This window comes from Castanea sativa, chromosome 10 (assembly GCF_040712315.1).
Source record: "Castanea sativa cultivar Marrone di Chiusa Pesio chromosome 10, ASM4071231v1".
Taxonomy (NCBI): domain Eukaryota; kingdom Viridiplantae; phylum Streptophyta; class Magnoliopsida; order Fagales; family Fagaceae; genus Castanea; species Castanea sativa.
Window position 1 is genome coordinate 8,181,568 of NC_134022.1, and position 24,008 is coordinate 8,205,575.

Here is a 24,008-nt window from a genome sequence, read left to right on the forward strand (position 1 = left end):
ATAAGAGTATATGAATTCTTTCGGTGAAATTTACGATCTGTCTAGAATTTTTCTTTACAGAGAGAAAGGAGGATCAAGCACAACTTTTAAGGATCTTTACGCGTATGTAAAAGAATTTCCATTCCTTCTCCTCAACGTGTATCAATCCACCCAGGAAAATGCTAGAGAGAGAGAGAGAAAATTTCCAAGAAACCATCATTACTTTGGCATGGTGTTTAAGTGGAATTTGCTAGGTTTGATGAAATGATTAGTGTGGAAAATTGAGCAAAGTTGTCAACAGCGGTGCGTGATTTGCGGAGGTCACTGAAAGCCGATTGCTTTGAGGTAAGTTAGTGTTATTAGTGTTAGTGTGGAAACTCACTGGAGACCACCACATGGTAACTTTTGGAAAGAGCTGTGTGAAATGCACCATTGGCCATTTCCAATCACAATGTACCACAATCTAAAGAAAAAGCCATGTTATTAATTAATATTATCTGAGAGTGACAAAAGTAAAAGAAATGGGCATTGTCGATAACATGTAGCATTGTCATATTTGGGTTACCTTGAACATGCATTACAATCATCTGCTTTCAAAAGCTCAAGATATCTTAAATCATTGAGCATTAGCACTAATTCGATGTGCCTTTATTTTTACTTTACCTTTTTGACAAGCTAGAAAAGCTCTTTATAATTAAGTTTTTATATTGTTTTTTACCTAAAGGTTTTTTATTTATTTTTTCATTACCATTACTTTTTGAATATATATATATATATATATATATATATATATATATATATATATCAGTTAATGATATTTTTATATATTATTCAAAAAATAACATCAAACTACACACAAATATCAAGAAAAACACAGGTAATCACTACAATTTTTTTAGAATAATAATCACTATGAATTTGAGTGTGCAACGTGTATTTTTTTTATTTTAAAAGCATGCATTACAATTCATAGTCGAATATTTATTGATCCTTAACATGTGCCTTAGGACATTTATTAACTAAATTATATATATATGTATTTACTAGCTATAAAAAATAAAATTTCACATTACTTTTTTATTTAAATTTTCACATTACTCATTAAGAGAGTGTTAATTTAAACCCCCTCTCCAACTATCAAATTCTTTTAAAAAAATCATTATCTTTTAAATGTTTCATTTTAGTCCTTATTCTTTAAAAATAACTTGTCTCGATCAATGCAAAATGACATAAATGCAAAATTTTAGCCAATCACCCCAAAAAATTAGGGATGGTAATTTTTCTCCGCCCCGCTTGATCCACCCCTCCCCGCTTCGCCCTGCGCGGGTTTTTCCCGCCCCGCAAAAGTAATTAGGCGGGGATGGGGGCAAGATTTTAAACCCGCACCACGGGGCGGGGCGGGGATGGGTTTACACTTTTTAGACCCACCCCGCCCTACCCCACCCCACCCCACCCCACGTTAATAAGGATTAAGTTGTAATTTTTTCATCCTCTAAAATCCTACTATTTAAACAAAAATATCATCAGCTTATTTTATTCTACCTAATGTGGTTCTACCTCTCTTTCTCTCAAGCAAAGTTGGAAATAATGTACCAATTTTAACTCTTTTTTTTTGTCTTTTCATTCATGATTCATATGTATTTCTCAAATTACTTTTCATCATTAACATAATACGAGATTTTTGTTGTGACATTGTCTTGTTAAACGTTTAGATAATATTATTTAGTTTTTGCTAAAAATTAGTTTGATTTGATAGAATAAATTTATTTATAATTTCAAGTATATTTTTAATATTGAAACATGTCATTTTATTTGAAAAAATGGTAATAGTTATAGGGAAAATTAACAAGAAATAAAGTTTTACGGTGTAGGGCGGAGCTTCACGGGCCTTCGCAAGGCCTTAAGGGGCGGGGATGGGGCAAGAAATTTTCTCCGTCATACGGAGCTGGGTGGGGCGGTGATGGGGCAAGAAATATCTATTCGGGGCGGGGGCGAAAATCCCATCCTTCGGCCCCATCCTGCCCCATTGCCATCTCTACAAAAAATTACTCATATCATTTTGTCTAAATTATGCATATCTTATCCACAACAATAATACTTGTGTAAATTTACATGGCTACTATTCATGTGTAAAAATGCATATTTTATTCATTTGTCAATTTACTTTTTCAGTTGGGGTATGTGCATTTGAGTGATGTGGGTTTTTTAAATAAGTGGTGATGTGAATGAATAATGAATATTTATTTAAATAAATTTTAAAATAGATAATTTGACGGTGTTTTTGAAAAGTAATGTTGTAAAATAAGAAAAATAGATTCTTATCCTAAAATAAATAGAAATTTTTACACGAGTTGATATGAATACTATAGTTTGATGTGAGTAATATTTAAATTTTTTTCCTTTTTTTTTTTTGAGGAAGACTTCTTGTTGTAAATAAGTCAAGCTATTTGAGTTTAAGCTAGATGATAAAAAAAATTCAAGATTAGAGATTATCATGGCATCATTTTTATTATAAACTAATTATATATGACATCTCAATTATTATTAAAAAGTATTTAAAAAATTTACGTCACCCGACTTATTAAATTTTAAACAATACCTATGATAATGGTCTAGTTATTAACAAGGTTGTCAATTAGATTTTAAAATTTCTCGTGTCTCTCTATTTTCTCCCCCCACATCCACCCATATTGGACTTATTACATGTTGTAAATAAGTCACCTTGTACATATTCCGTTCATGTTCAATTTGGAAAAATTTTGTTTATTTTTAGTTATTCAACAACCAAATTACATTTAAGTTTAGACTTGACTATAAAAACAATGCAAAATTAAACTTAAGCGTTGGTTTGGCTCCCACGTCCACGGCCACGTTTTGTGTTTTCAGCCTTTTTTTTTTAAACCAGCGCCTATTGCACTGTTCATGCCCATGTTCATGAACAGTGCAAATAGGTAAATGAACAATGTTTTTAGTGTGAACAGTAATCCAGAAATTATTTTTTTATTGTTTTCAGTTTTCAGCAAAATAAGCAATATCCAAACGCACCCTAAGTGTTTTTTTTTTTTGTTTACAAGCTTATATATGTGGTCTCTATTTGAGACACGGACTATCTAAGTTCAAATTATTATTTTTTAACTTATTGATGATAATATAACTTATCCATTTTGTAGTAAAAATGACATTTTTCTTTATACCCATTAAGAAAGGAACATAGAGTTTAAGATGGATATTATAATACCATTGCAAAATTTTAAATAAATAAAAATGCTTGCCATCTTTCTAGTTTTATAAATCTAATTTTATAAGTTTATAATGAAAATAAATCTATTTAATTAGGTCATATGATATAATCTCAATTATAATTTAATTATTGATAATTTGCATAATTAAGTCAAATGATATAATCTCAATTATAATTTAATTATATAGAATTTTTATAAAATTTTGAAGGGGTAAAATTGTATTCATGATATTTCTTTTATATGAGAAAAGAATGACAAATTTTTTTTCCAAACCAAAAGATTACCAAGTGCTTATAGTCACATGCCTTGTTTAAATTATGGACAAAATTTAGCTACAAAATTAGTTGTAGCCTAAGACTATAACTTCACTCAATATTTTTTTATTGAAGGTAAATTTTGGCAAGTCCACTGGATTACATCTTCTTATTATATTCTCTATGATTTCAAAATTTCTAGAAAATTGAAAATCAATAACTATGCTATCAATAAATTGTTTAAATTACAAGTTTTTTTAATTTAAAATTATACATAAAATATAAGCTTATAGATCATGTAAGGACACAATTTGCACCTAAACTCCAAAAATAACAGTTGGATAGGCCCAAAAAGCCTAATACAATAAATTTGTACAGAATGAGCTTGAAACCTAGGTTCTAGTGACATTAAATAACAAAGATGATGGGCTTGATCGCAACATCATATAAATGAGATAGTCTTTATAACAAAAATTGTCCTCGGACTCAGGTCGAGGAGGTTGGATCATGTATTTCTCCTTTTTAAAGACATGTTACAGATACTGATCTTAATGTTTACAGTATTTGTTCTCCTCCTTTTCTCCCGATCCCCCTCCTGAAAGCCTTTTCTTCCTTTTATATCATCTCTCTTCCTTTCTCCATCTTCCACATATAGATTAAATTACTGATTTAGATACTTGTCCCATCAATCCATCCCTGAAGTCTTTGGAGGTAGCTGTAAGGCTGAAACTTGATGTTCAAGCTGAAACCTGATGCTCAGGCATCACCTCCCCATTAATGCGACCAGGTGTTTAGCTGCAGAGCATTTAATGCGGTGGTAGCAGCTTTATCTTGGATATTTCACAATCCTTCTTCTTATCCTGTACACCTACCACGCATGTCCTTACATGCAGGATCTCCTAGAATATCGCTTTTGGACATCAGGCAACCCTTTCCTACCTCGGCCTTATCTAGTCGACGAGGGAATCCTCCTCGGACCAACTTCCGAGATGACTATGATCAATCTCCGCTTCTCTACCCATCAATACTACTTCTTTGAGTTAATATTACCACATCCTTGGACCATTTAGTGTCCTCGGATTGGGCATTTGGCCCAATACATACTCGTAGGCCTATTGACCCTATAGATCATATAGTAAATAATATCTGATTGACACAAAATCTTACATGTGTATTAAGAGTGTAAAGAACATGCAATTCAACGATTAGATTTTCAAAATATATAATAATATTTATTTTATTAAGTAACTAAACTTTATACTTAAATTATTTAATAAATCATGTGATTTAATATATATTGACGGGTCTTATGAAATGGCACATAATAGTTAGGAGACTAGGAGTAGATTACTAGCTCCAACCCATTTTGGAGGAGTAGTTTCTGAACAAGTTCAAACTTGTCCAACCAAAAAAAAAAAAAAAAAATCAATCCTAAAAATGTTATCTAGCTTAATCAATAATCATGTACTCATGTTGGATTAAAAAAATATATAATTAAAAAATTAAATGATATTTATGGTGAAATCACCAATTCAAAGAAATCTCCCGCAAAATTTGGCATACACCATGTTTTACTTGAGAAATTGGCATACACCTTGTTTTACTTGAGAAAGAGATTTGCTTGTCGAAAAGAATTGCTATTCTCTTGTACATTTTGTACTAGTGAAAAATTGCACCGTTAATCAACCCGATGATTAATAGTCATTTTGAATTTAAAGCCATCCATATTCCATGGGATTTGAGGCATGTATGTTAACCAAACAGCCGTAGCCACTTATTACCGTAGATTGTCTTTGTCTAATGGAAAAAGTATTACAGCAGTGATTTCCTTTGTCAATGTTGAGATAAATATCACGGTTGTAAGAAGTATTAATTTGCATTATTTCACAATGCATATCTCCAACATGTTTGACCAGCATTTCCAATACGTAATTTCCTACATGTTTTCCATTGTTGGGGGTGCTCATATTCTCGTGTTTAGAAGAAAAAAAATTTCCTATCATATTTTGATCATTCTGCAAAGCTTTTTTTTTTTTTTTTTTTGGGACTTTCCACAGAACATTTAAACTAGCAACTATGTACTTTAGTTATAAATCCACCATAAATCAACCTTGGGTTTCATCTCTATGCATCGATACATATAGATGAAGACAATATAAAACATCATGGATACATATAGATGAAGACAAAATATAGAACATCATGGAATCAACAGTGCATGAGATATGCCAAGAGCCTTGTAATTTAGCGACATTACCTACTCTTATGAGAACCAAGGTTTGAATTTCTCTTCATTGTTATAACTATTGAATTATCAAAAAAATAACCGATATAATATCTCAAAATAAACAGTAAATAACAAATTTTTTCCCAAAAAAATATAAATAAATTATGAAGTGCAGATCAAATATCTTACAAGTGTAGCAAATACATGGTGTGAACCAACACAATCTACACATTTTTTAGTTTCCCTCAAATAGGAATGATTTTTCAGTCGGGGAAGAAATAATCATACAGACCACTTCCAATTGAAGCTAATGAATCCCAGCAGTTGTTTGAGAGACTATCGTTTGGGAAAATTTGACCACTCTGCAGAAAAGTCACTAGAAAGAAATCCATACTCAAGTAGACCAGCTCTATAAACCAGGTGCCACCAGCAGCATCGCAAGCTAAGCTATTCCATCCAATAAGATGACAAATCACCATCACAATCTCATTAGATGATCCTTTTCTAAATTTTCAACTAGCACTCCAAAGTAATTTCCGAGTCATTGCTGGTGGGGCTAATCCTGGAATATCCCTGATGTCCTTGTTGTTTGGGTTCACAAGCTGAGACATAAAAATAAATATTTCACGAAAAAAAATTAAGCAAATTGAAAGAAATGGGCAATGCAGCGTTATACCGCCAGCTCTTTCACAAGCTAATGGCTTTTGACAGTCACATGAGACTGCAAAGACATGGAATGTTCTTAATGATTAAGACACCAACTCACTATGCAAGGTTTAAGACATGTTGTTGATATGAATAATATAGAAGCTCTAGAAGGTTATCTCCCCCAAAAAATATAAACATATCTTAAAGGCATTGAAATAGATGCTTTCTGGACAATACAGTTATGAAAACAACCAAGCGATTCATCCTTGAACTCAAAATTATATGCAACTTAAGTAGTTAAGTTCCAAAAAATCTGTAAGTTCCAACTTCTTCTTTTATTTTCCCATAAATATGTATAAATTTTACTGGTTTTCAACTGAAGCCGATCTCCACCAATTTTATGATCGGTCTGTAGCATTCATCAAACTATATCCAACTGAAATAAGAAAATTCAAATTATTGTGGTGGACAAGAAATCAATTCAGAAGGAAAAGGAATTGAACTTCTCCAAAAGATGACATCAAGTTGCAATCTGTGCATTACCAACAAACATGAAAATCTGACAACAATTAGATTAACTCTTCTACACCCGCATGCACTGTGTTTGTCTTCTTCTTTTCTTTTTAATTAGTGGAGTTATTAAGATTTTTAAATGAAAAGGATATACTGAATTAGATTCTTTTACTTTAATTGGGTAAGCAAAAAATGACTTAGATTCACTACGATTAACTACACCATTTGGCATTATAAAAGTCTCTTCCTGCCAGATCTATCTACTAATGGGACGTCATGGATTTGATTCCAATTTGTTATCAGATGGCAATAGCAGAATCAAATATTTAGAAAATGAAAGATAATAATATTACCTTAACAATAATGATGGCTATGACTCCAACGACAATAAGGAAGAGTAATGCCATAATACACTTATCAGTTGCAACCTAATGAAATAAACAAGGTAAGTAAAATACATAACAACTAACAGTCAATATATGACAAGAACAGGAAGATACTTTTAGAGATTGACCTGCCTACCAAGTTCCTTCACAAGTTGAGAAGCTTTCTTGATTGAGAAATGGATAGAGTCCAGCTCATTAACAACTCGACTCATTTGTTCAGTCTAAACATGAATATAATAGATTTCTTTAGTTCCATGGCAAGGAAATTTATTGGAAGATTAAACAAGACAAAACAAAAATTGTAGAAGAGAGAGAGGGAAAGTTAAATTTGATACGACTTAATAAACTTCCATGGAATCCATTTTTTTAAAGCTGAAAAATTACACACCTGAGCCTTGAGTGCTGCTGCAGTCTCTGTTCCAACATTGACAGTGTCTTGAACAGTCTACCACAAACACGGAGATACAGAAATTATTTTTCTTTTGCAATGATTCCATACTTTAAAAACAGTAAAACTAATTTTAGATTTTCTTACTCTTTTTTAGAGGCAGGGAGTGGGGATATGAAGTACATGAGTTAGTTTTAGTTAAGATTTTCCATAAATAAGACAGAGGAAACTGTGATCACACTTCAAAATAGCCTATGAAACTTATCCATTTCCAACTTACCAAAATAAATAAACTTATTTCGTAACAAAATGATCATCAGAGATAATCCAACCTTTTTTGACCTCTCAATGGCTTGATCAGTCTCATCCATCATCCGGTTTCCACTATCTACTAGCTGTTGATTTGTCATGGCTGCAGACATATAGCCACTGCCTCAGCATTAAATATACTTCATAATTGAGAAACATTTAACATATAAAGTACTTGAAGTAACATATATTGGTATGAAATATATCAAACACAGGGCATGATTCCAGATTAAACTTAAAGGTATGCATTGGTTACTTTAGAAATGGCAATTTACAATTTCTGAACCATCAAAAAGGTATTTGATGTGTAATATTATTGTGGCTTTGATTTTTTTTTTTTTTTGATAGATAACGTATACTGTGACTTTGATTTCACAATACCAATGAGAGTATGAGACTGACATTTTTATATTTTCATTTCTATCTTTACTTGTCATGTGTATGTGCACAACACTCACTACATTACATCCAATGATATTCTCAAAGATAAAATAAAAGCCTTAACTATAAAATCATTGATATATCATCCAGCATGATTAAAGCCATCAAATTGGCAAGTACTTAGGGGATTAAAGAGTTACTTGCAGCCATCAATGGTAACTCCATCTGTAATGCATATTACAATGAATCACTGAACTAGCCACCCAAACCAACTTCACTGTGAGGAATGTGAATCAGGCATCTTTTCATTTGATACAGAAACTATTATAATTATTTCTATTAGACAAAATTCCACAACAAATCCAGAACCAGATAGAAATGTGTTTATCAGGTATCCTTATGATTCCAGAACCAGATAGAGAGTTGTTTATCAGGTATCCTTAATCATCCAAGCATTACAACAAAAATGTGTCAGCCATAGGATTTTGCGACTATTGAAAACTATAATTAACTCTTATTTTAGCATGAAAGGCTGCCAATAGTAGTAGACACATAATTGAAAAATAGCAATTAATGAGAAAGATGTACACTTACTTGATGCTAGCAAAACATTATCTTCACCATATCCTTCCGTGCCCCCATCAAAGAGATCAATTCGCTTGTTTTCAAGATTGGACGCATATCTGCGTCCACAACAAATTGAAAATAAATCTTAAGAAAAGAATCGGAAGCATTCAAGCAACTATTCAATGGTGCAAAAGATTTGATAACAAAATAAATGATGTCACTACACACATGAGCCAATGAGTTTCAGATGAATGTCATACAAAATATGACTTTTTGACTAGTGTTAGACAGAAGTATCTTGACTCATCCAGATTAAGAAGCAACATTGACCAAAAGACAATTCAATATCTTACTCATCCAATAAATACCCAACCGAAGATAACTAAGCCAAGAATTGGTCCCAACTAATTGGGGCCAAGTCCATCAATCCTTCATTATACAGGGTCAGCACGTGTATCTTTTTCTCTATCCCACCATATTTAACTATATTTAATCTAACAGCACTCCATTCTATTTATCATTTCCTTCTTCGCTAATTGTACTGATGTTATTCTTTGCCTCTCTCTAACCCTTTCTGCTCCTTCAACATGATCAAATCACTCTTTCTTACTGGTGCATTAATTACGTCTTCATTGCACAAGGTCTAGCCATTTTATGCTACTTCCCCTCATTTTGTTCACAAAAGGTGCAACCCTCACTTTAAGATGCAAAAATAATGTTTTTTCAAGAAATGATTGGCACCTTATTTCATCTAATTGTAACTTTGAGGCATTTGCCAACCAATTAACTATGGAGAGGTTAGCAGTGTGTATGGATTCCACTATGAATATAAAACCCAAATCATGTGTCAGGTTTGAGAAAGCACAAAATTTAAGAAACTTAATGCATTGAAACATGATATATTAACAGTGAAATTAAAAAATATCTTGTTGTAAAATGATATAAGAAAAAATGTATGTCACCAATTTGAATTGGCTTCTTTTATGCATTTAATTTAATTTGATAGAGGATAATACCAAAAAGTGATCGTTTTAAGGCTTGGTTTATATGATTTGGCACTCAATTTGGGACACACAAAAAATGGTTTAGGACAAAGGGAGCAACAAAAAGCATTAAAAATCCTAATAGTAAGAAAATAACAATGCTAAAAATAGAGTTTATGACATGTCAGATGTATTGTAGGTGCCTAAAATTATCTTCTGCTGCTTTAAGAATTGAAATAATGGCAAATTCTGACAGATGCTAACTTACTGCTTTTTAAGAGCAACATATGAATTCAACTCTTTGATCTGCATAAAGTATGAACATCATTCAGTGCACTTGGTAAGAAAGATATAATCAACTGACTCAAAAAAAAAAAAAATCTATAGTATCTAAGGCTAAATAGAAATAAAGTTAACAAGCAACCATTGACTGTTTTTTCTCATTCAGCATCTTGTTAGTGTCTGGATCATTTCTACTCTCCAAATCCTTCGCTTTTCTGTCGAACTCTTTGATAAGCCTGAAAAGACAAGACCAAATTATCCTTCTGACTGGAAACTTAATAACTGAAAAAAAAAAGGAAAACACTGGTTTTATATGGGTAGCTACAACTCACACACTTGCATGGGATTAAACTCATGAGTCATGAGCTATCCTCCACCTCTTATTTAGGAAGGGAGGAGATGACATTTGATCCAAGGACCATTTGCAAAAGGAAATGAAAACACACAAACAAAATACCAACAGCAGCAGCATTATATAAGACTACTTTCTAGTTTCTAATAAGTTTTTGCTAGGAAATTAACCAACATACGCATCGTTGTTTGAACCTGCGACCTCACCTACCATCCCATACTCGTGGGAGGTGGAAGTGCCATTGGCAGATTGGCTTATACAAGACATGTATCTCAGATTGCCAGCTTTTTTGGGTCACAACTTTCAAGGTCAGTAGTAAAGTAGGACCTGTTCTTTGGGCAGAAACTAAACATCCAAAGTTATAGACAAATTTTAATTATGCACAAGTCCTTAAGCATATTTTTTTGATAGATAAGTCCTTAAGCATATTATCTACTGATGTTCTACAGGGTGTTCATAGTATGGGGATTGGAAATGACATTTCAAATCTCAAGAATGCAAAACCTCTTAGAACCTTCATACTAATGGACTGGACGTTTTAATCTTGCAATCTGCTAATAAAATCAATGGTGACATGTAGCCCTCTAGGTATAAAAAGATAAAGATGACATCTGCAATACTGCACAAACTAAGAGCTAGAGATTTGAACAGAAGAATCAAGTTGAAATGTATTTTTACTTTTTTCGGATAAGTTATTTAAATTGGATATACCAAACCCTATTACAGATGAATTATGGTTGATTGAGATTGAAACATGAGCCTTAGTACTTTTCGTTTAGACAGTCAACTTTTTGGCATAACAAAATGAGAGCTTACCAACATTTGAGCAAACAAATAGCAAGAATGGGGTGTAGAGCCAGAGTCTATGTCCTATACTACGTTACAAAACATCTATGTTTCAAGATCAATGTCTCACTGTGAGCAGCAATGAATCTATAATTTATACAACAAACATAATAACATAAGCAATATGAATATGCAATAGCCAACCTATTATAAAAAGGCTAATTAAAATCAAAATCATATACTGTAAACATTTAAACTTTTAATGAATATGATATCACTTTATTGAGGTTAAATATCCTTCTAGGACAAATTAACACCAAAAAAGGCTATGTATGGTATGTGACAACCCCACTACACAAGCACACTATGCATCAAGATTGGATTATGATCATAGTGTCATCATCACAAAAGAGATGCACCACTTGCTTAGTGATTCCATATGGTAAATCCAAGGCACAAAGTACATGGCTAAATGAGTTCTAGCCATCCAATTCTCACAAAGTGAAACCAAACTATGGAATTAAATCTAATAATTTCACGGACGCACACAAACCATCCAATCACCATGTTCCCTTTTGTAAAACTACAATAAAATAAAACCTCATAGTCCCAATGGTTTAAAACTTTACTTCATTTAATCATTGCCCCAAATCTTCAGAGGCCAAGAATCACATCCCTTTAAAATTGTTAGCATTACATTGACTACATTACTTTCCTTCCCATCACAAACAACCCATCTTTGACTTTAATTCATAGCACACAAAAGTTACAAAACACACCACTTGATTTAACAAACTGCATCGTAGACTTGTAATAAAGATTTCAAATGCTGCTCATAAACATCATATACAATAACCTACTAATAACAATTATATATCGAAAGAGAGAGCAAAAAAGAAAGGGTCCATTGACAAATTACCTCTTACACTCCCGCATCTTTTCGGTAAGCTCTTCCAGCTGCCTACTCTGCCTATTGGAGTCCTTAACCTTCTCCAACTTCTGAAACCCATTTCTGCCACATCACATTACACCACACAATAATCATATACTTTGCTATAAAACCCCACACACACACACACACACACACACACACACAATTACCAAACAAGCTAACATTTTCATCCATAACTAAGACCAACATTATCTCTATAAATCCAATCACATTAAGCACCAAAACAAGCATAGCAAAAAAAAAAATAGCGAATTATAATGAAACAAACAAAAAGAAGATCGAATCGAAACCCTTACGATAATGCACGAAAAATATCGGAGATTTCACCGTGAATCTCCGCTAGCTCTTCGCTAACCGCAGAAAAAGGATCCATCTTCAAAATTCAACCCCCGAATATCAATCTTTCTTCACAATGCCGAGCTATATACATACACAAATTTCGATCAAAAACCAGAATTTGAAGCAGAATTCGAAAAAAAACGAAATCAAACAAACGCAGGTTGTGAAGCTCGAATCAGATAGATCCAAACAAAACTGAAAATCAAAATTGTGAAATCCGAGCTGAAACCGAAACTGAAACTCAGATTCGTTGGCCTTTTGGATTTCGGATCGGATCCGAGACAATGTAGGAGATTCCAAAACCCGAGGCCAAGGCTGTTTTTTCTTTTAGTGTCCTCACGATCTGAATACAAATTTTACAACATTAAAAAAACAAAAATCAAATAAATAAAATTAATATTTATTACAGTAAATATTTATTATTTTTAATTTTGGTTTTATTTAGGGGAGGTTAGTGTGGGTTTTGGCTCTAAAAATGCCAAAAGAGTGAGAGACGTTTAAAAAAAATGAGCGATGTTTTGGCCGTTTGAACCGCTAATTATGAATAGTGAGGGGACAAGGTGGGGCCACTACTGTAGTGTGGTGGGGACGTTTGTGACTGTTGGATTGGTGTACGAGGACTGTTTTTCAACGGTTCCTGATGCGATTGGGAAGCTATGAAGCAAGTTGATTCTTGGAGTGTATATTGTAGAGGACCTCAGCTACTTTCGTGAACTGAGATAGGTCCGAATGAATTCTTGTGGTCAATTGTCTGAAAGTCAAAGGAACTCAAGACGTGAAGACATATTTAATAGGTACGATACGTTGTTACAAATTTTATAATCTTGCTTTCAATCTAGGACGGTTCCCCCCTTGCAAACGCAAAAGAAACAAATTTATTTAATAGAGCAAAATGCTATTTAGCACCCCCAATTTCCCAAAAAATACACTCAACTTCCGGTGTGCTAAAAATTTAATAAAAAAAAATTGCAAATGCACTACAGTAAACACTTACTAGTGCCAATTATTGTAGCACGTTGCTACTTCTCACAAATTGTTTTTTTCTTCTTTCTTCTTGACTTTCACTATCTCTTTCGTTCTTCTCTATCTCTTGTCCCTTTCTCTCTCATCCTTCTCCTGCCATTGATGTTTCTTAGGTGGAGATCGGCATGCGGTGGTCATGGTGTTGTGGCGGGGCTTTTTGTGGTGGTTGGCTATGAGATTGGTGATCTACTTATACGATTAGTGTTTTGTGGGTGTGGATGTTTGGACATGGGTATAGGCGTTCCATGGTTATGGGTATGGTGTTTGTGGGTGTGTTTATGTTTTTGTAGGTTTTTTTTATAATTTAATTGGTATGAATTATTTATATTATTTTAATAGGTTGTATGTTAAAATAGGAGATAGGATGTAAAGTGTATTGTTTAATAAGGTCTTAAAATAGATAAAAATAATTTTTGGGGGTGCTAAATGAAATTTTTTTAGCATCTCAGATGTGAATGCTCTTAGAAGTTAGAAGTCTATGAATAAGAATAAAGCTAAAGTGTCTCATACAATCTAGGAGGGAATACTATCTAGTTGAATCCAACCTTGCATGCCCATGTTCAAAGCCCATTTGATTAACTCATGAGCAATACCATTAGTCCCTCTGGTAAGTGTGCAGGGGTCAAGTTAAAGGGTTTTTTCAACATTTCTCAACTCAATTCAACCAATCACATGTGTAAAAAGCAACATAACCCATGTGAGTCGGGGTTGGCAGGTTTTACTTACATATTTCATAACTTGTAAAAAAACATGGGTTTTCATCAGCTATTTAATTATTTTCTTGAATAAATTATTATTTTTCATATAATACCTAAATTATACTACAATTTTCCAAAATCACTAAGACTTCTTCTTCTTCTTCTTCTTTTAAAAAAATTTAAGAGTTACAATAATGGAGGGGAGAAATTTAAACCTAATTCTTATAGTATAGAATCTTCTAAAAAAAAAAAACAATTGCAATAGAGAAAAGCAAACAAAATCATTGAAAATATAAGGCTCTTAGCCATCAAAAAGTCAAAACCAAATTTCAAATTATTAACATAAATCACCAAAAGGCAAGAACCTTATAACTCAACTAATACCTCATAGTATTTCCAATAGAGATGTCTAGAGTTCAAATCCTACCTCTTCCATTGTAAATATCAAATTATTAAAGAAAAAAATAATGGTCCCGATCTCAAAGTTTAGGAGTCTCTTGGTATTTTCCCTATATACATAATATATCCTAAAACAATCCCCTTAAGGTCAAATTCTTGGCTCTACCACTATCTTGAAGGAGCATCATGCCTCAAGATCGCTTTCATTGAATCCAAACAAACAAAATAAACAAACAAAATTTTTACTTTTATTATTATTATTTTTTTTTTTAAGAACTTGTTCTTCAATGTTCTTCTCAAATCCAAGAAATAAACCTAGCAACGACATCAAACCCAGAATCAAAGAGCAAACCCAGAATAAAAGAACATGAACATCAAATCTACAGGGAAAAAAAAGAAATATGAACATCACCAAATCAAAGAGCAAACACAGGAAAACCCACACGAAACCACACCCAAACCAAACCATCCAAAGAATAGAAACCCAGCAAAACACCCAACTCATCCACTCCCAAACCAAACCATAATTAAAGAAATTTTGAATACCACAACAAGTTAATAACTTAAAAAACAAAAAGAAATTTCAAAATGCAAAATTCCTAGCAAACGCCAAAACCAAATCTCCAGCAAACCCCAAACCCCAAATGTCTAGAAACGATCACTGATCAGACCAACAACAACAAACCTTGCAATCCCAACCAACGAACCCAGTCGAACCCAGCACCCACCAACATCTCTTTCTCTAAACCCAGATCCGATCAAACCCAATCAAACCCACCAACGATCACCAATCAAAGCCGAAGAGAAAGCCCAGATTCCAGCAAACCCAGTCGAACCCAACACCCACCATCTCTTTCTCTAAACCTAGATCCAAAGAGAAAGCCGAAAGAGAGATAGAGATAGAGATTTTGATCAGAGAGAGAGAGAGAGCTTTATATGAAAGAGAGCTTCATTTTAGACGAGAGAGAGCTTTAGTAAGTTGAATCTAGTGGATGAGCAATGACCAAAATGTATTTGGTCATATTCGTTGATGTGAATATTTTTTATTTATTTTTTTGGGTGAACAGATATTCAATCTTTAAAACTAAAAAAAGTAAAAATTTCGTTTGTTTTTTATTTGGATTTCAAATAAAGGAAAATGTTCTTGTTCTTAAATTTGGATTTGTGTTCTTATTGTTCTTGTTCAAGGCACTATTAGATCTCAATTCATGTAATTTTTTGTTTTTAATTTTTTTATTTAGTTAAAATTAATAAATTAATTTTTTTAAATTTAAATGCTGATGTGGCATTTTTTAATGCCAAAATAGTTTTTTTAATTATTATTTTAATGTGCCGTCAGCCACGTCAATTTTTTCTGTTAGTTGAGTGACGGTTAAGACTTAAATGTCACGTGTTAATTGGTTTATAGACTAAAAGTGATAAAATGAAAATGCAGGGACCAAAATGGAAAAAAGCCAAAATGTAGGAACTAAAAGTGCATCTACGCCTTGAAAATTACATGGAATAAGAAAAAAAACATTACACTTGGAAAGATATTATTACATTTTACACACCAAAAAAAAAAAATTAAAAAACACTAATGCTATTTACAACCTAATATGTGTGTGTGTGTGTGTGTGTGTGTGTGTGTGTGTTAGATTAAGATTGCAAGGGAAAATAAAGAACTCAACAATACTTTGATAACCACAACTCAAGAATAAGAAAAATATTTGAAAGTTTTTGAAAATGAATTTGAAACTAAGTTTCTACGTTAGTCAATACTAGAGAAAGATTTTTGAATACCTAAAAAGCATGCAAATGCGTTGTGTGGCAGTTTTAGAAAATATGAATAGGGTTTTAGAAAAGTGGAGGCACTTTCTCTAGTTGGGTTTCTAGATGGAGGCATAAGGTGATTATATATATTAGTAAACTAGGGTTTCAAAGGTTTTTGGACGCTTCTAAGGGTCTAGGCCGTCCCAACTTGAAGATTGAAGTGTTAGGGCCCTAAAAATGTAAATAACATGTCCTAGAAGTGAGGCTGCATACGCAACCTTGAAGGTACATACATGTATTCATTAGGAATCCTGATTTTGACTACAGTGATGGCCCAACTTAAATAGCCATAGCTCACTCATTTTAAATTTAGATTGGTAAATAAACGTGTTCAAATTGAATCTCAAGATGTCAATTTTCCAATGCAAGAAGCCTCATTCAAAAATTGTTTGTGGATAAAAAATTATGGTAAAAATAGTGAGCAAATGTCATTTTTTAACATAGTTTTCAAATAGATTTGAAGTAATTTGAAGTTGTGATTATCTCTAAATTATTGAGAACACTTCAGTTACTATTGGTTGATGTATGTCAAGCTCATTATGTGTCTACATCTTGGAATAGTAATTTTGTGAAATTATGCATTGGAATGATAATTTTTGAAATTGTGGGGGTAGACTTGTAATTTGTGAAATTATGGGTTGGGAATGTGAAATTGTGTAATGTAATCTAATAGTTACTTGGATATTTGAAACAAAAAGAAATAAAGATAAGATAAGATGAGTCGAGTGGGGTTTGTGTTTAGGCCGGATTGGGCTCATTTGGGTCGGCTACCATTTAAAACAAAAAACCACATAAGCCCACTCCACTAAAAATGCCCAAGCCCACGCATTAAAAAACTGCAGCCAGCCTAACCTTTAAACCCAGCTCCAACTCAAGATTCCTTTTTAACTCAACCCCATTAGTTCACTCAAGCCCATCAGCTTACATAATCCCACAAAGCCCAATCCGAATCTACTTGGCCCAATAACCACTTCCACGCCAGCCCACTCACATTCAAACAAAGACCCACTCAAGGACAACCCGTGGACCCAACCCTCAGCCCACACTTAAATTAAAACCCAACCCACCATTTTTCAAACCAAGCCCAATCCGAATTTAGGCCTGATCAGAAAATAAAAAATACTCAACCCCAACTTGGTCCTAACATGATCCAGCCCATTCATTGAAATTCTTTCAAGCCCTACCCGTGGACTCACCAACATAAACCTTTCACAAAATTAGAGTTTCAACCCCAAAACTTTCCAAAATCAAACTTTTGACCCAAAAATCCAAAATACAAAGTCAGCTTATTTATTATACCAACCCACATTACAATACACCCTATCCCAGTTTTTATTTTTGCATCTAACTCATTAAAATAATATTAATATTAACTACACAATAATTTTTTTTTTCTAAAAATCTATCTTCCCTCTCTCTAATTTCTGTCTCTTCCCTTTCCAAAAAAAAAAATTCGATCTCTTCCCATCTCTCTCAGCCATCCACAACCACCGCCGAGCAACCTAATCACACCACCCACCACCCACCACCCACCACCAAAGCCACCCATTCAAACCCAAACCCAATACCTAAACTCAAACCCAAACCTTGCCATCTAACCACCCAAATCATGTTAACCACCGCTGATTACACTTGTCTATGAGAGAGCAAGATCAAATAGAGGGACAAACGCTGATCTACACTTGTCTGAGAGAGAGCAAGGTCTGAGAGAGGGAGAAAGAGAGAGCAAGGTCTGGTTTGAGAAAGGGAGAAAACGGTGGTTGAAGAGAGAGAGAGAGAGAGAGAGAGGAAAGAGAAATTATTTTTTATTTATTTGGAGAGAAAGTGTGAGAATAAAATATTATTTCTTGTTTTACATCCAAAGCTACGGTGGGTTCTATATTTAAGAACCCACTGTTCACAGGATGTAAATTTTTTTAGAAATACATACTCGGATAGAGTTGACTTTTGGCTTGTTGGTGTATAAAACAGCAATTGGGGGCTTTAACACCCCAATGCTAATGCTCTTAAGGTCTCAAAAATGAGAAAATATAGTGTTTCAGAAACTCCAACTCAGCACACATGTGGAGTTTCTAGGACCAATGAAAAATTGACAAATGGATTAAAAATTACAACTCACCAAAGGTTATTTAAAATAAAAAAAAACACAAATACTCTCTAAATTCTCTCTATCTCTGCTTTCTCACTACTCTCTCTTTCAAACCTCCATAGCCACTACCCATTGCCTAGCATCGTCACCGGAGCTACGCTGTCAGACATAAACAGTTTTGAAAATACCAAATTTCACTATCCCGCCACTCTTCCATTTCCCATTCTTGATGTAGGACACAATTTACTGTTTAATTATTGTAATTTATTATTTTTGGTATTTTTATGTAAAAACGTTATTTTAGGTTTAGGTAATTTAATTCCTTGTTTTTAGGTGCATTTAATGCCTTTTAGATCAAATTTGATTCTAGATATGGTAAGGTATCAATTAGGAGTTATTTTAGAATATATTTTCTTGTCTGTCAAGTTTTATGGAGCCCTTAAATAGGCCCTTAAGTCTGTAAACGTTTTTTATAGAATATTATTGAATAGAAATCAGAAAAGGTGAGGCTTTGCTCTCTTTTGGTTCTTCAAGAACTGTGAACTTATCAATGATTTTTCCTTGTGGCGTTCAAACTTTATACCTTTGGTTCGTGATTCTTTATAATCATTGGGTCAAGGTCAACTTATACCTTTGGTTCGCGTTTCGATTATAAACGTTGGGTCAGGGTTTCTATCATAAATATGAATTTTAGCTTTCCTGGGTAAATATTCCAATATTTTTGTTGGGTCTCAAAGCGTGTCGATTGAGGTTCGCATCATTTGGTATCAGAGCACAGGTTCTAAAATCAGTTTTTTATCCTTTTATCTTTTGTTTCCTGTTATCATCCAAAAAAAAAAAAAGTGAGAAAAAAAAACTTGAAAAAAAAAGAGAGATGGTAATTATTGAGAACATTGTGGAAGATTCAATTGAGGTCAAATATGAGGATGAGTCCACAACTCACAATCCTCAAGTCTCAGTTGATTTGTTGAAGATGACTATACAATATGTTGATTTTCTTGGAGTAGAAAATTTTATTATCAACCCTTTATTGATTGATGTTGCAAATAAATTGAAAGTAGATGAGAAGAAATTTTCTGCTACACTTTATGAAAGATTCAAATTTCACAACCAGATCAAGTCATTAAAGCATTCGAAGTATTTGTTTATTTGGAGCGGAAGATTTCAGATTTCAAAGATGAACTCGAGGATGAGTTTGTTTCAAGTGGAGGGGTCTGATGTAGGACACAATTTACTGTTTAATTATTGTAATTTATTATTTTTGGTATTTTTATGTAAAAACGTTATTTTAGGTTTAGGTGATTTAATTCCTTGTTTTTAGGTGCATTTAATGCTTTTTAGGTCAAATATGATTCTAGATATGGTAAGGTATCAATTAGGAGTTATTTTAGAATATATTTTCTTGTCTGTCAAGTTTTATGGAGCCCTTAAATAGGCCCTTAAGTCTGTAAACGTTTTTCATAGAATATTATTGAATAGAAATTAGAAAAGGTGAGGCTTTGCTCTCTTTTGGTTCTTCAAGAACTGTGAACTTATTAAGGATTCTTCCTTGTGGCGTTCAAACTTTATACCTTTGGTTCGTGATTCTTTATAATCATTGGGTCAAGGTCAACTTATACCTTTGGTTCGCGTTTTGATTATAAACGTTGGGTCAGGGTTTCTATCATAAATCTGAATTTTAGCTTTCCTGGGTAAATATTCCAATATTTTTGTTGGGTCTCAAAGCGTGTCGATTGAGGTTCGCATCAATTCTCCAAAATAGCAAATCTCATCTCTCTTTGTTTCTCTTGCACCACCATACCACACCGGCACCTCCATCTTCCCTCTCTCAACTCCAAACCTTAACAGCTACTGTCTAGCATCGCCGATCATCGCCGATCATCACCAGTTTCGACGAGACTGACCTTTGTCTCGTTGAAAAACGCCTAAAATTGTCTCTCTGTTGTCTCCAACCACAAAGTTTTCTTCACTACTTTCAACTCTGACTTTGCAAGAAGGTTTTCTCCTCACTTTTTTTCATTTTATTTTATGAATTTTCTGTTTACATATGTGTCTTGATTTTTTTTTTCCAAAAAAAATTGACATATACGTTCTTATGTAGTTTTATGTAGAAAAGAAACTTGTACTGTTTGATAAAATGCTTCAATGAGTATAGATACACTAATATACAGTAAAATAGTTTTTTTTTTCATTGGTGGAAGATGTGTTGGTGATCGTTTGAAGGTGTTGTTCTATGGAGGAACCTAAAGGTGGGACATTTATGTTGTTCACTAGTGAGGATGAAATTAGTGGAGTTGATAACGTAGAGCATGGAGACAATGAGGAAGAACCAAATGAGGGTGTTTCTCAAGCCTGTTGTGGTCTCATTTGGTACCAATGTGGTAACTTTTCGCCAGTGTCTTCAACTTTGATGTTCTTGCTTCCCATGCTTTCAGTTCAATGTGTGGCCAAGGAGAGGAGAAAGGTTGGGTTGAGAATTGTTCGGATCTAAGAGATGGTGAGAGGGGCATGGTATTTAAAGTATGTTAAGGAATGGAACAAAAGTTTGAATGCGGATAACATAAAGACATGGTTGAAGTTTGCATCTTAGGTGGAACTGTGGAAGCCTTGTGATTTGTGAACTATGATTGTGATTAATCTGAGGCCATTAGTTTTTTGCATTCATATGAAGTTATGAACCATTGAATTGGTTATGATTTGGAATATGATTTTGTACAACACATTCCTTGCAATTTTTATTATTATTCAAATATGAGAGAGGGAAGATGGAGGTGCTAGTGAGTGGTGACTGACTAGCACCACTCAAAAAATTGTTCTTTTAGATTAGATTAAAATTGTTATTTTTTCTTCTTCCAATATTGAAGCTGTACGTACAATCTTGTTTTGGGGTTGTGCATATTTCTCATCTTTATATTTATATTGTAGTAATAAAGAAAGGGGCAAAATAAGATTGGGCTGCCTAGATTAACATTGATGGTTCCTTCTAGGTAATATATGATGCTACTGTAGTCAAACTTCATGCTGGTCACTAAGATGAAGTTAGTTCATATATTGCTTGCAGTGTACTTTGTTACTTGCATATAATTTGATGAAAAACACTATTTGTACTCTCACTTCTTTGGGTAGACTTCATCTTTGCAGAAAAGAAATCGAGATTGAAAGTTGGCCACCACTTTTCTTGAATTTGGTATAACCTGTCCAGCCATGTATTGTCCTTCAAATTATGCATCTCAATCATTTTGCTTCAAGTTGACTCAAACTCCATTTCATTTGAACACCCACCATATAAGCAATGATTAAATCTTTGATTGAAATCTGGAACACCATAGATTCCAACAAGATGTTTTTGAGCATTTTTACTAATATGCCATAAACAAAGTCGATGACGAGACTCACTGAAAACCATATTAATAGCATTTGTCATCGCTTGGTCTTGATTTATAAAAATAGATTTTGGTTGTTGACCTCCCATTGCAGTCAAAAAAGTCTCAAACAACCAAATAAATGACTGAGTTGTCTCATCTGATAAAAATGCACAACCAAACAAAACATTGTTCCAATGATGATTGATTCCCACAAATGGTGCATAGATTAAGTTGTACTTATTGGTTCGATAAGTGGTGTCAAATATAACAACTTCCCCAAAAGAGTCATAATCTAATTTTGATCTACCATCCCTCCAAAAGAAATTTGCAATTCTATTATCTTGGTCTACTTGCACCGAATAAAAAAACATTGGATCTTCACTTTGTTTTTCTTTGAAATGATTAATAATACTTTGCCCATCACCAGCTTCCATAATTTCTTTTCTTTTTGTTTGCACAAAATTATGACAATCTCGCCTAGAGAACCCAACATTATTTGCACCACCAAGTTCTTTGACAAAAATGAGTAAGACTTTGTTGCTTTTATACCCGAACTAACCATTGTGCTAATTATATTCCCATAAGCAAGTAGCACCTTCCTTCCTGATCTCAAGTTACATATTTCTTCTAGAGTTGCAAATTCATGATTGTGTGTGTCATTAAAGTGTGAAACACTCCAAATATCATTTTTTACATCAAATCGGATCCTAGCACGACAACCTGTTCTTACATCTAAATTATGATACTTTTTAACATTAGAAGGGTCTTCAAACTCTTTAAAACCTTGTTTTGAACACACAAATTCTCGTTGCCTAATAACACCATTATACTCTCGTTTAACCGCTTTTCGAATGCTAAATCCCCTTTTTAAAGCATACTCATTATAAAGGTTATATGCTTCTTCTTCAAACCTCACTTGCATTCCAATTTTAATTTCATCACATTCACCCAAAGTTACATTTTCAAACTTTTCCCTTTTATCATTGTCCCCAACAGCAACAAAAGCATTTTTTGAAAAATCCATGACTAGTCGAACCTAATCATTGAAAAAAAGATGTATTGAATGAACATCATGAAAAGATGACTATAAATATACATAAATCACCATAAATTCATACAAAAGAATTGCTGCCCGCCACCCACTGGTCCTCAGCCATAAACACATTGAAACTCAAGTGGGCTTTATACCAATTATCAACATATATCATAATAATTTTCCATAATAAATCAACCAAAGACTTAAACTAAGAAAATGACAAAAAGATAGATTGAATACCTCAGAGGAGACTCTTAAGACGAAACTATTTATTAAAATCGTTTCCTTCAGCAAAAACAACAGAACAAAAGCATTGCATCCATCCCTACACCATGAAAAAAAAACTATTACAAGGAATGAAAAAAATTGTGAAAATTCCAAGTAAGCCAACACATATTGCAAACTTAAATGCATCTAAAAGAAATCATCTTTAACATGAATAGCTGAAAAAGAAAGAAAAAATCTAACAAATAAATAATACCTGAAAATCAAGCACAGTCATCACATACATTAAATCAACTAATAAACAAAGAAAGAAGCTTTATTTCTCTACTTATAAAACTACATCACACTAACCACTTTTAATCTAATCCAAAAGAACAATTTTTTGAAAAGAAAAAAAAAACATTTTACTATATTATTAGTGAATGGTCTCACTGAAGCATTTTAGTAGACAGTACAGGTTCCCTTTTTACATAAGAATGTTTATGTTAATTTTTTTGGAAAAAGAAAAAGACACATATGCAAACAAAAAATTCAGAAAATAAAATGAAAAAGAGTGAGGAGAAACCTTCTTGCAAAGTCAGAGTTGAAAGCGGCGAGAAAAACTTTCAGCGTCGTGGATGGAAACAACGGAGAGACAATGTCGGGCATTTTCCAACCAGACCGATGATGATCGGCGATGCTAGGTAGCAGCTGTTAAGGTTTGGAGTTGATAGAGGGAAGATGGAGGTGCTGGTGACTGGTGTGCTATGGTGGTGCGAGAGAAACAGAGAGAG

The 24,008-nt window shown here is 33.3% G+C and overlaps 1 protein-coding gene and 1 pseudogene across 1 annotated transcript; both read right to left on the minus strand.

Moving 5' to 3' along the window:
* Nucleotides 1–5,751: 5,751 nt before the first annotated feature.
* Nucleotides 5,752–13,091, minus strand: LOC142613158 (putative plant SNARE 11). Its single transcript, XM_075785375.1, has 10 exons — nt 12,546–13,091; nt 12,217–12,309; nt 10,302–10,395; nt 10,146–10,183; nt 8,922–9,010; nt 7,970–8,049; nt 7,638–7,694; nt 7,378–7,470; nt 7,217–7,291; nt 5,752–6,304 (listed from the first exon to the last, which is right to left on the minus strand). Exons 1-10 carry the CDS (start codon nt 12,620–12,622, stop codon nt 6,215–6,217), a joined length of 786 nt encoding a protein of 261 aa, XP_075641490.1. The 5' UTR covers nt 12,623–13,091; the 3' UTR covers nt 5,752–6,214.
* Nucleotides 13,092–21,679: 8,588 nt separating this feature from the next.
* On the minus strand, nt 21,680–22,998 carry LOC142611957 (protein FAR1-RELATED SEQUENCE 5-like; annotated as a pseudogene).
* Between the last annotated feature and the right edge of the window lie 1,010 nt (nt 22,999–24,008).

What these genes read in the sequence shown, in the direction of transcription:
- LOC142613158 (XM_075785375.1), bottom strand. Translation starts at nt 12,622, where the DNA reads ATGGATCCTTTTTCTGCGGTTAGCGAAGAGCTAGCGGAGATTCACGGT. An exon ending in TATGTTGCTCTTAAAAAGCA is followed by an intron (nt 9,011 to 10,145) that starts GTAAGTTAGCAT and finishes TTGTGGACGCAG; the next exon opens with ATATGCGTCCAATCTTGAAA. An exon ending in TAATGTTTTGCTAGCATCAA is followed by an intron (nt 8,050 to 8,921) that starts GTAAGTGTACAT and finishes ATATGTCTGCAG; the next exon opens with CCATGACAAATCAACAGCTA.